This window comes from Brachionichthys hirsutus, chromosome 11 (genome assembly GCF_040956055.1).
Source record: "Brachionichthys hirsutus isolate HB-005 chromosome 11, CSIRO-AGI_Bhir_v1, whole genome shotgun sequence".
Taxonomy (NCBI): domain Eukaryota; kingdom Metazoa; phylum Chordata; class Actinopteri; order Lophiiformes; family Brachionichthyidae; genus Brachionichthys; species Brachionichthys hirsutus.
In genome coordinates, this window is record NC_090907.1 from 4,150,835 (window position 1) to 4,162,716 (window position 11,882).

Below are 11,882 nucleotides of genomic sequence, written 5' to 3' on the forward strand. Positions count from 1 at the left end.
ATCAGGATGACGTAGAAGACAATGAAGAGGTTGTGAGTGTACCAGAAGATCTCATAGTTGGAAGCCCTAAACATGAGGATAAAAAGAATGTTAGACCAGAAAGATAATGATTTTAAAAAAAATACATCCAACTGTACAAAGGATTTAATGCAAAAATGAGGAGAGACAGGAAAAGATGAACACAAGGTTGGACTTTGATCATGAACAGATGCATAGACTCAAGCAGAAAACTAGAGGTCATTATTGGAAACATGATGAACCCCCCCCCCTGTGCAAAGAGACGACATGCACTGAGCCCATCCCCCGCACAGTCAGCATCTGACCCAACATTAAATAACAGCAATATCAAGCTTTTCTTTGTAGATAAACATAATTATTTTCAACATGTTTCTTATATTTTCCTCTTTCTTTTTCCTTTTGTTCGCATTATGATGACTAACATCCAGATACATACAACCATGAAACTGAAAAAAGCTTTAGTTGAAATATATTTGATTTCACATATAATAACAAAAATAAAAAGCTATGCTAATTTTCTATTTTACAGTCTTGATCCTATCCTATGCTCACAAAGGTTAACTAGAACAAGGTTCTAAAGCCCAGCTTTGGTTTATAGATGGATTTGTTGGTTATTTATTTCCTTTTCAATCGATACTGTTTTAAGAAACACGCATCAAATAATCAGGATCGCCAGCCGGAGGCACGTTTTATTCACCTTGTCCCTGTTAAATCAGATTCTTCTGCATTACTTGTCTGTAGATATAATACATTCTTTCATCTTCTTGGGGATGAGTCAACGCGTTCACACATGCAGAACGGTTGACCTACTGTGACCTCAGTAATGCCAGAGCTGTGAGTCAAACTAAGCAGCTGGGAGTGGGAATTAGCCTCTGCTAGCTCGTCTCCCTATAGTTCCCATTGTGTCTCTCACGCACACATGACACAAAGACACACACACACACACACACAGAGGCAGACACACTTCTAAGTAGAGACCACGACCACAGTGGCGTTAACAAAGCTGTGTTAATACAGTATGGATCCCAGGTATTTTAATACCAACACAATAAACAAAAAGAAAGGCTTTTCTCTCAAATTCAAATTCACAAACATCATTAAGATGAATTTACACACAAAAAAGAAAATTGCAAATAATTTATTTTCCTACATTTATATTATAATACATGCAACACACACACACAAACTACGCCCACGATGGTTGTTAAGAAGCTGGTTCGGTTGGACCTACCGCACAGAGTGGGCGGAGGAGGAGAACATCAAAAGGAGGATGAGGACCAATAGGACACCTGTGACTCCCGGGACTGGATGGAATTAGCCAATTAGAGACCAGATGCAAAGTCAAAGAGGATTCAAACATCCCAGGACACATGCATGACCTCATCCTCCAAGGACGCTGCTGCCTGCTAGTGATTGTATTATCACACAGGCGGGTGAAAAGCACTGAAACAATTACGGTGAATTACTTTAACCTCTAACAGTGAACGCAGCATGGCTTCCTGGTATTCTCGCATGAAGCCACTATAGGACGTGTAAAAACACACACATCTGGTCTACACACGCTACTCTCTATAAGCATGCATGTTCTTACTTGTGGTTAAAATGATCTGCTTGGGGTCCTGGAAGGAAACACAAAGGGAAGTATTGATTTGTGTCACTGATCACTATTCTGAGATCAAAAGCTCATTTTTGTTTTGTTTTTCACGTTTCAAGAATGCTTTATTCTGTAATCGAGGTAAATTTTGTTTGGAGGTATCCGTGTAATAATGTCATAGATCTACGGATGATCTGATTGGTTGAAGACCAATGTTGTATGTTCAAAGCTGTAAGCAAAACACTTGTAAGGCTGGTCTTAAATCACGGAACCCGCATTAGCAGCATTGCTATGGCAACCACTATCTTCAGCAGTACTCTCGCTGGCTCGTATGTGTGTTTGCCGCTCACCTCCCCTCTGTAGCGAGCCAGGTTGAGAGCAGGGAAGTCTTCTGAGAAGCTCACACTGAAGTTGGAAACGTTTACCAGGTGGGCAGACACGTGCACGACTGCAGGGGGAGGTAAAGGGTTCGTCAATACTGATTTGAAACACACATTTCTGTGCAGTAGTTAAAGAGAACATCTGCTTCACGCACACACACACACACACACTAAGGTCAGAATGAACTGCTCGCAGATACTCGTACAAACCTCTCTTTGTCTATTCAGAAAGAATTCAGCACAACATCCTCCTGACTCACTGGCACACACACACACACACACACACACACATGCACACACACACGCTGACATCATAGACCAGCCACGCAGCCGTTCAACAGCTGATGGAATTAGAGCCCTAATCATGAGAGACAAGGGTCCTTTTCCCCTCCCTCACATCCTTTCTCATTACTGCTTTCTACCTTCTTCTGCTGCCTCATCCCTGCTGTTCCTACATGGGGGTGGGGGGTGGGGGGGTGTAGTCAGCGCAGTGCAGCTCACACACTTCATGGAAGCAACGACTAAATCAAACCGCTACACGCTCTGCAGGAGATTCCGAGGCTCGCGCTGAGATGTAAAGCTGTTATGGATTTTGCATGAATCGAAGGCGACACAATAAAATATTTGTCTCTACACGCCACATGAAGTGTTACGTTCCAACACTAGTGAACCGCTGTCAGGATGTAGTCTGGAACAAACTGTGGTCGCCGAGCAATGACCGGAATACTGCGTGAGGAGAACATGCTGCATGCAAAGCCGCGCCTCCCAGACATGAACGCATCAGAGGAGGGATTTGGCCAACAGCTGCCAGACGCTCCCATGATGTCACAAGGAGAGATTCCCACCACGCAACCATAACACCAACCGGCAGCCGCACGGGCATCCCTGTGGCGCGGCGCACCGGGAATGCTGAGCCAGCGGACTCGGCTGAGCGCCTCTCAAACACATAGTGTTGGTGCCACAGTCGTTTTTTTTTTTTACCAGAGAAAATGCAGATGGAAACTCCGCAGGCCGCGTGGAAGTTCTTGCTTTTGTCCAGCAGTCTGCGAGCTTTTCTGCTTGAAGCCTGCGGTAGAGCGAGGATCAAACATCAAACCTCAAAGCACTAACACGACCTACTTCAAATCTGACAGAAGCAGGAAACCTCGGGGGGGGGGGGGTGGGGGTGTCTTTCTTACCACGTTTGCTCCTCGCACGAAGGTGAGCACGTTGCGACACATGGGCAACAAGACCAGGCTGCAGTTCAGGTTCAGCACGGCTGCAGACGCCCTGCTGATGCACAGGCCCAGCTGGACACACACACACACACACACCAACTTAAGCTCTCTGGTAAAGTGTTCAGTCAAAGCCAGCGGCGTGCCCACACTTGCCCCCCCCCCCCCCCCCCCCCCCCCCGTCTGTCTCCCAACATACAGGCTGTACATAAATAGCTGCTCACCGCCATCATGTACCTCTTTAAGTTTTAAGCCAGCGCTGAATGTGTTTTATTTCTACTTTTGCTATCAGTCTTTATTGTCTTTGTGAACGCGGGTCATGAACGTCACGGAGAGTCTGAACGAAAGGGAACGATTAGACCGCAGGACTGATAACAATCACCAAAATCACATTCCTGATTGTGTGCGTGTTTCTGACCGGGTTCGTGTCGCCATCGACCAACCTGTGAAAACGCACGCACACACACACACACACACACACACACGACAGTTCATCGCTGTGACAGAGTCGTGTCACAAGTCAAGGCTTTTGAAGGCTTGTTTAAAACCTACAGGATGACTGGTGTCTACTGGACGGTGACTAGAACAGGTCACATGACCACAGAATAGTGAGTTCGTGGGCGTTCTTTCTCCCTAAATAGAACCTCTGCAGGATTGTTAGTTGACTTTCACCAAGTTATTAACAGCTAATACAGAGTCAATGTCTCTGTGAACAAATGCAGGAGCCCGGATCCGCCGGGCGGCCCTTACAGCCTGCAGGCACGCACCAAAGTGGAGCTCTGATCCGGTGCAGTAAGTGGAAACACCTGCGTGCACGGACCACACGCGTGTGTGTTGCAGCTTCGGAGATCCTGAGCACGTATCTAGAAAAGAATCTGCAGCCGGTTCGCGTTGCTCACTGACTTTAATGGCTGACATCTGCAAAGACAGTAAAGCGTCAAAAGACGTTTTGCATCGGGGCGGATCGTGGGATGTAAGCAGGAAATGTGCACGCACGCACACACACACACACACACACACACACACACACACGCTAAAGCGTCTGAGTGAGTCAGGACTTGTGGGGTCTCTTGATCTGCTTAGAGGGTCTTGGTTTTGTAGTTTATATTTAGAAGTATTTCTATAAAACGCTGCAGTGGCAACAGAGTTATTTTAAAAGAATTAGGAGATAAATGGACACAAGACACATCGACGCACTTTGCAGTGTGCTTCAGGCCTCACCCCGAGCATCCTGTACAGGTAGTGATACTGTTGTCCGGTGTAGTACAGCAGGAAGGTCCTGAGGAACAGCCAGGTGTTGGCTCCGATCCACAGCACCTGACGAGGATCAGCGAATCAGAATCAAGTTATTGCGCCTCTTTACGTTTCTAAAGAACAAAGTCGCATCTCAGCATCAGTCGCGTCCTCGGTGGACGCAGCGTTTTACACAACCTGAAAGGGGCAAGCAATCGAGCAGAGCTCGAAACTCCGTGAATGGGTTTTAAAAACACGCACACGCGTCACGCGTAAAGTACAACAAAGAAATGCATCGACAGGAGTTGGAAAAGTCCCCCCCCCCCCCTACTACCAGGACCAAGTGCGTTCCTCCCTCGTTGGCGACCCAGCTCCGCAGCGACACAACCATAATGATGGCTCTCCTCACGCAGCAGCTGCACAACGTTTTTGCGGTAACGCCGTGTTTGCGGTGCGGCCGAGCGGCGCAGGCTCGACCCTCCCCGCAGCTCCGTCTGCGTCTGTCTGGCAGCAGCCGGTGTCGGCGTCCCCCCCCCCCCCACTCTTCTGTGGAACCGCTCCTGTGCGCATTTTGACTTTTTTATCCTCCCACAAGTCTCCCACGGAGGGGAAACCCGTCTCTGCCCCCCCCCCCCCCCCCCCCCCCAAAACCCAAAAACACTCTAAGCGCGCAATAAAGTTGGGTCGAATACAATTAATATGAGCAAGAATCATAGCGCTTACACTGCTAGGCCAAAAGAGGGCGTCACAGTCATTCCTCAATGAAGCGACTCCAATTTAAATTGTGACTCCTATCCAGAATCTAATAATGAAACGCAGTAGTTTCTAGTGTATTACTAGTAAAGTCTAGAATTAGATCTCATCTGAAAGAACTTTTAGAGTTGTACAAAAAGCAAATCATTTTTAAGATCATGAATCTCATTTAAAAATATGTCAATCTCTGATTATTTCCTATAGATTTTATTAGTTTGTTTACTAGTCTGGGCTCTATTCGTGTGTAACTGTGGTATTGAATACTTTTAGATGCTCCATTTACTGGGTTTTACTGGTAACACTGGCCGTGACAGCTTCATCCTCCAGAGAGCAGACTCAGCCCACCTTACACATTTTGTCTCAGGCAACAAGACAAGATGTGGTGAAAAATGGACTAATAATATCTGCATGTAAAGGAAATGGTCAGGATGACCCTGGACTGCAGCATTCCTGAGTGGGATAAGGATTCCGATTGAAACTGCTATCATATTATGAAGCATTATTATCTGCCGTTATATTTTATAATTTAATCATTACCCAAGTCATTAATATTTCATGATGTAAAAGTGATCCATTTCCTTTGTCGGAGCATTAAGGAATCCACATTTGAAAAGAAACCTTCTTCAGCTGAGCGCTTCTGGTTTTTGTAGAAGTATTCTCTCCAGACAAACAGCATGATGAAGAGGAGGCCGAGCTGTGGTTTGCGTCCACCCCACATTCCTGAGGACAGATAACCCCCCCCCCCCCCTCCGTATTTCATGCTCCAGTCCACCACATAAAAGAACCGCCTTCAACGCTGCACAGCTGTGCATAATCCCAGGAGAGGAAAATCCAAACAGAGTTTTGCAGGAGGAGAAAATAAAGTCTCTGACTTTGCCACAGACCCTCCCCTCTCTCTCTCTCTCTCTCTCTCTCTCTCTCTCTCTCTCTCTATCTCTATCTGTCCCCAGCTCTTTGTAGCTCTTGTTCTCATGCCGTGCCCTCTCAGTGCACAACTTTAAAAAAAAAAATCACTCTCAATCTCTGTCTGCCGGCGTGCTCTGTGATCCGTGGTGTCGGTGCCCGGAGGCCTCCGAGATTAAGAGCTCTAAAATGAAAGATGAGAGCAGGATAATCCACTGGATCTGTTGGCTGGCTGTCGTGGCGGCTCTGTTCTTTCTCGGCTTCATCGTAGGTAAGAAAACACGACAGAGATTTAATCTGCTAATCCACAAGTGAGACTGAATAAAGTATTCTCTTTGGGATTATGAGGCCTAAATGGAGAAATGGAAATGAAAGCATCTTTTTTTTCTCTTGGGTGGGTGTGAGTTTAGTTTGTCACATCTCTGATATATTTCACACCTGTGTGCTCACAGCAGGTTAGCGCATGCTATCCATCTATTTAAAACACATGGTAGATTATAACCTGGAGCTGGGACCTAACACCTGGGCAGTGAACAGTAAAGATATTCTGGTTCTCCAACCGTAAAGTCGTCGCTCTCTGTGTCCGGCGTCCTCCAGGCTGGTTCGCCAGGCCGGCACGATCAAACTTTGCAGATGGAGGCGAATCCAACGAGCATCTGAGGGAGTTTCTGGATGGAATTCAGCCTGACAAGATCAGAGAGCACCTCAGGTAAAAGTCACTGCCAACATGGTCAATCTGTCCCGATCATCAGTGGAGGGAACAAAGCGGAGAGTTGTGTTCAAGGGAAGTCAGGCAAGAAACCATCAGTTAAAAACGTTTTTTAACGTCGTCTCCGCAGGAAATTCACTCGACTCCCTCACCTGGCTGGGACGGAGCAGAACCGGAGATATGCAGAGCAGATAAAGGACGAGTGGCTGGAGTTTGGACTGGACTCGGCGGAGATGGTGCCGTACGATGTCCTGTTGTCCTACCCCAACAAATCACAGCCAAACTACATCGCAATCGTTGATGACCTTGGCAAGGAGGTACAGAGAAGTCATGAGACACAATTTCTTTGATATTCCAAAATGCAAAACAAAGAAGGAGAAAACCAGTGTCAAGTTCTCCCTCCTTTCGCTGTTCGTTTTCCCGGCTCATTAAAGTCCAAGGTCCTTTTACAGCCCTGCTGTGAGATAAACCTCCATCGATGCAGAGACGATGACTCAGCAGCTAACAGTAGAAAAACAGCAGGGTTTACCGCACGCTCCTGCTGCAGCGTGCAGGTTGGATGCACTCAGCAACTTCAGCTCGCGATCTTTAATCTAATTCAGTTACAAATATTAAATTACAGCATGAACAGATGCCAAGCCGATGTTCCTGATGTATGAGGGTCAGGTCAGACTGCAGGAACGGCAGATAATAATCCTAAATGATGTTTTTTTATTTTATTCCACTGCAGCTCTGATTAATGAATTTTACCTCATCTTTTTCTTTTTGACAGGTTTTTAGTACGTCCTTGGCTGAGCCAGTCCCAGAAGGTTACGAACATTTGTCAAACAACATTGTGCCTCCTTACAGTTCATTCTCTCCCAAAGGCCAGCCGGAGGTACAAGAGCGCACACGGAAACAGCGTCCTGTAGTCGTAATAGTTGGATTTCAAGCGTTACCATGCCAACCGATCCGATAAAACAAACTCCTGAGACGTCTTCTGCTTCTCTCTTGCTCCCCAGGGGGAGTTGGTGTACGTCAACTATGGTCGCACGGAAGACTTTTCCCAGCTCCAGAGGGAAATGGGAATTAATGCTACTGGGAAGATTGTCATTGTCAGATACGGGAAAATATTCAGAGGCAATAAGGTTAGAAAAGTCATAATTCTGCTCCTATAATGTTGCCACTGGAAGTGAATTGAAATTTACAAAAAGGGTTCAGCAGCTAAATACAGCTGATGGTACATTGACGGTAACCCCTGACCTCTTCCAGCTCTGCAGCAAACGTGTGGGATGTGGAAATGACAACAACAAAAGGTCTAATTTTCTCACCACCAGGTGAAAAACGCCATGCTAGCCGGGGCAACGGGGATCATTATGTTCTCAGACCCTGCAGACTACTGTGCAGCCGGGGTCCAGGTAGGACCTCCTGCAGGTTCAACTAGAGAATTAGCATCTGGATTTCTGAATTGGGATATTATTATATTTTTTTCTGCCTTTGTGCACGCAGCCCTATCCTGACGGCTGGAATCTACCAGGTGGGGGAGCTCAGAGAGGAAACGTTCTCAACCTGAATGGAGCAGGAGACCCACTCACACCAGGTTACCCTGCTAAAGGTGTGTGTGCGTGTGCGTGTGCGTGTGCGTGTGTGTGTGTGTGTGTGTGTGTGCGTGTGCGTGCCTGGTCAGAAGTTTATTTAATCCTCTCTTGAAGAATATACCTACAGATTCGACCTTGACGATGGAGTGGGACTTCCCAAAATTCCTGCTCATCCCATCGGCTACCATGATGCAATTCACCTGCTAAAGTATCAATCTGTTTCCTCTTCTTCTATTCTTCTTTTTTTCCTTTTCATCGCCACTTAACTTGAAGAAGGAAAAAGATTTATCGAATTCAAGAATTTCCAAATGTTATTTGACTAAATATTTAAATTCTAATGATGAAACCGTTTTCAAATTCCTTCTTTCACAATGAAATGAAAACTTAGAACTTTACTTTTGGGGCCGGTCTGGGTTTGGTTTTAATGCATATTAGAAACATTAAATAATTTTGTATTATAATATTAGTATGTTTATATTTGAAGAAGATAAAATACAGTTGATGAAAATGGCATTAAAAATATAAATATATGTTAAAAATGGACCACCCTGTGGAGAACCTGAACCTATTCTCAAACTCTATGGCTCTAATGGCTGATGAGGTACTTCAGGCTAACATTAGTTTGTCAACAGCCCAAAAATGTTTTATAAAAACTGGTTAATTTGAATTTTGGGTCCCTTGATGAAGACGCGCACTGATGTGTGAATTATTGATAATTTAACAGGAACATGGGAGGACAGATTCCACCGAACAACTGGAAAGGAGCGCTGAACGTCTCTTACAAGCCCGGTCCAGGCTTTCTAGAGGAATTCAGGAGCCGGTAGGTGCTAATACGCTAATAGCTGTTCATCGCCTGCTTCACTTCCATCTTCACTCTGTATTTAGCATTTTAATTAGATTCTATTTGTATTTGTATTTCTAAATTCACGTTGCGCCTGTGGATTATTTTCCCTTCAACATGATTTCATTGGTTTCTCCAATGCCCTCTTCCCATTGTCCCTGTGTCTCATTTGTCCCTGTGTGTATTGCCTAATCAATAATCTGTCTCAGAAAGGTGCGCATGAACATCCACACTGACAAAAAGGTAACCCGGATCTACAATGTCATCGGGAAGATTAGGGGAGCGCTGGAGCCAGGTACAAGACGACGACATCCTCGACTCATTAACCCTCCACCAACATTTAATGTCAAGTTCAAAGTGTGTATGTGTGTGTGTGTGTGTGTGTGCGTGCGTGCGTGTAGACAGATACGTGATTCTGGGAGGACACCGGGATGCCTGGGTTTTTGGAGGAATTGATCCCATGTCTGGTGCTGCAGTGGTGCACGAATCTGTTAGGAGTGCTGGCAAGCTACTTAGTAAAGGTGTGTGTGTGTGTGTGTGTGTGCATGTCTGTCCTAAAAACACTGAGTCATGTTTGTCTTCCTGCAGGATGGAGACCGAGGAGGACTATTATATTTGCCAGCTGGGACGCAGAGGAGTTTGGATTGCTGGGATCCACGGAATGGGCAGAGGTTGGGCACCGACTCATGCATCCTCACACACACACACACGCACACACACACACACAAATCCCACTGACAAACCTTCCCAACAGGATAATTCCAAGGTGCTTCAGGAGAGAGCAGTGGCCTACATCAACTCCGACTCTGCTATTGAGGGTGAGAGGTGGGATTTCAAACACGTTGTGCTTGAATTCCTTTTTGATAAAGCTCGTGTGTGTGATGATCCGTCTTGATTCCAGGCACGTACACACTGAGAGTCGACTGCACTCCGTCTCTGCACACCTTAGTGTACGACGTCACCAAGCAGGTGAGAAGCACCGACACACGAAGTCAATGGTATGGCTGAAATGGATTTTATGAAATTAACTTCCTCTCCCACCATTATCCCTGAAACTTTATTCCCGTAATTCCCTCCCGGATTATATCCCTACGTTGTCTTTTTTTTTTTTTTTTATGTCTGCATGTAGATAAGCAGCCCAGAGGAAGGAGAGGAGGGACTTTCTCTGTACGAGAGCTGGCATAAAAGGGACAACTGGACCAGTGACCGAGATGCACCCCGGTACAAGCCTCGCAATCAGTCGTTGCTTCACACAACAGTCGCCAAAAACACCAATAAAGTAAACATGCTATATCAGGGAGATAAGATAAATGCCCTGTTCAGAGGTGACGGTTGCTTATTCTCAAATGCAGGGCTTATAGAGATGCCCATGAAGATTCTCCGTCGCCCAGGTTACGGGGGAGCTTGAAGATGTTTAGGCCTCCTTAGTAAAGGCGTATAAACTCGAGCTGTGCCCGTAGCGTCGGTCAGCGGTAGATAACTGACTAATGACCTTTAAGCTGCAGTGAATCATGGCGTCTAACTCCTGGCTTGTAGGATCAGTAAACTCGGCTCAGGCAGTGATTTCGAGGCCTATTTTATCCGTCTGGGAATTGCTGCCGGCAGAGCAAGATACACCAAGAACAAGGTGAAGACACAGTATTATATCACTTTGTACACCTTAAATGTGAAAGTATTTTTTAAATGTAAATAAGTTGCATGCATTTGTGTGTGTGTGTGTGTTCAAATTCAGAACACGGAGCGGTACAGCAGTTATCCGGTCTATCACAGCGTGTACGAGACCTTTGAGATCGTGGAGAAGTTCTACGACCCGTCTTTCAAGAGGCTTCAGGCGGTGGCCCAGGTGAGGGGCAGCCTCGTGTTCCAATTGGCCGATTCCCAGCTCCTCCCCCTCGACGCCAGCGAATACGCAGCCTCGCTGAGGAAGTACGCGCAGATCATCGCGCAGCTGGCGCAGCAGCATCCAGAAGAGATGAAGATGCATGGAGTTTCATTTGGCGAGTGGATTTCAGTCACCGTGGAGCCAGACCGCCGTTCCCAGGATTTAGATTTGATGTGACTTTCATTCTCTGCATTTTCTTTTTAGATTCCTTGTTTTCTGCGGTGGAGAATTTTACCGTTGCAGCTCGGGACTTCCATGAGCGCCTGCTGGCCCTCAACAGAGCAGAGTGAGAGCTGTGAGAGACATTATGCATAGAGGGGGTTCTCATTTTCTCCTCAATGGGGGGGGGGGGCGATTTGTGTTTGTGCTCTAGCCCTCTGCAGGTCCGTGTCATGAACGATCAGCTCATGTATTTGGAGAGAGCCTTCATCGACCCCCTGGGTTTGCCTGGCAGACCCTTCTACAGGTAGAGTTTCTCTTCTTCTTCTTCTACTACAGTTGGAATCAGCAACACTTCCTGTTCATCGCCCGACTGTCCCTCCCCATGTCTTTTTGCAGGCATGTGATTTTTGCTCCCAGCAGTCACAATAAATACGCAGGCGAGTCTTTCCCTGGGATCTACGACGCTTTGTTTGACATAGAGAACTCACCTGACCCAGAAAAGGCCTGGAGCGAGGTCAAACGTCAAATCAGCATCGCCGCATTCACCGTCCATGCAGCCGCCATGACACTAACCCCACCAGCATGAAGCGCACAGTCTAAAGCCATCAGGCTGAGG

The 11,882-nt window shown here is 46.4% G+C and overlaps 2 protein-coding genes across 2 annotated transcripts in view; one reads left to right on the plus strand and one right to left on the minus strand.

The window, feature by feature from the left end:
- Positions 1-4,830, minus strand: part of LOC137901368 (NADPH oxidase 4) — a 10,269-nt gene extending 5,439 nt beyond the window's left edge. The window contains exons 1-8 of the mRNA XM_068745392.1: positions 4,774-4,830; positions 4,428-4,523; positions 3,171-3,281; positions 2,974-3,058; positions 1,963-2,060; positions 1,610-1,637; positions 1,250-1,322; positions 1-66 (exon numbers count right to left, since the gene is read on the minus strand). The exon at positions 1-66 is cut by the window's left edge and continues 15 nt beyond it. Of these exons, the coding sequence (XP_068601493.1) occupies positions 1-66; positions 1,250-1,322; positions 1,610-1,637; positions 1,963-2,060; positions 2,974-3,058; positions 3,171-3,281; positions 4,428-4,523; positions 4,774-4,830 (614 nt within the window). The remainder of the gene's footprint in view (positions 67-1,249; positions 1,323-1,609; positions 1,638-1,962; positions 2,061-2,973; positions 3,059-3,170; positions 3,282-4,427; positions 4,524-4,773) is intronic.
- A 1,454-nt stretch (positions 4,831-6,284) lies between these two features.
- Positions 6,285-11,852, plus strand: naalad2 (N-acetylated alpha-linked acidic dipeptidase 2). Its single transcript, XM_068745486.1, has 20 exons — positions 6,285-6,366; positions 6,693-6,804; positions 6,935-7,121; positions 7,577-7,681; positions 7,806-7,931; positions 8,121-8,201; positions 8,293-8,398; positions 8,496-8,589; positions 9,106-9,201; positions 9,432-9,517; positions 9,624-9,743; positions 9,811-9,893; positions 9,977-10,040; positions 10,124-10,191; positions 10,352-10,443; positions 10,759-10,849; positions 10,955-11,219; positions 11,309-11,390; positions 11,478-11,570; positions 11,663-11,852. The coding sequence occupies exons 1-20, from the start codon at positions 6,285-6,287 to the stop codon at positions 11,850-11,852; spliced, it is 2,223 nt and encodes a 740-aa protein (XP_068601587.1).
- Positions 11,853-11,882: the final 30 nt, after the last annotated feature.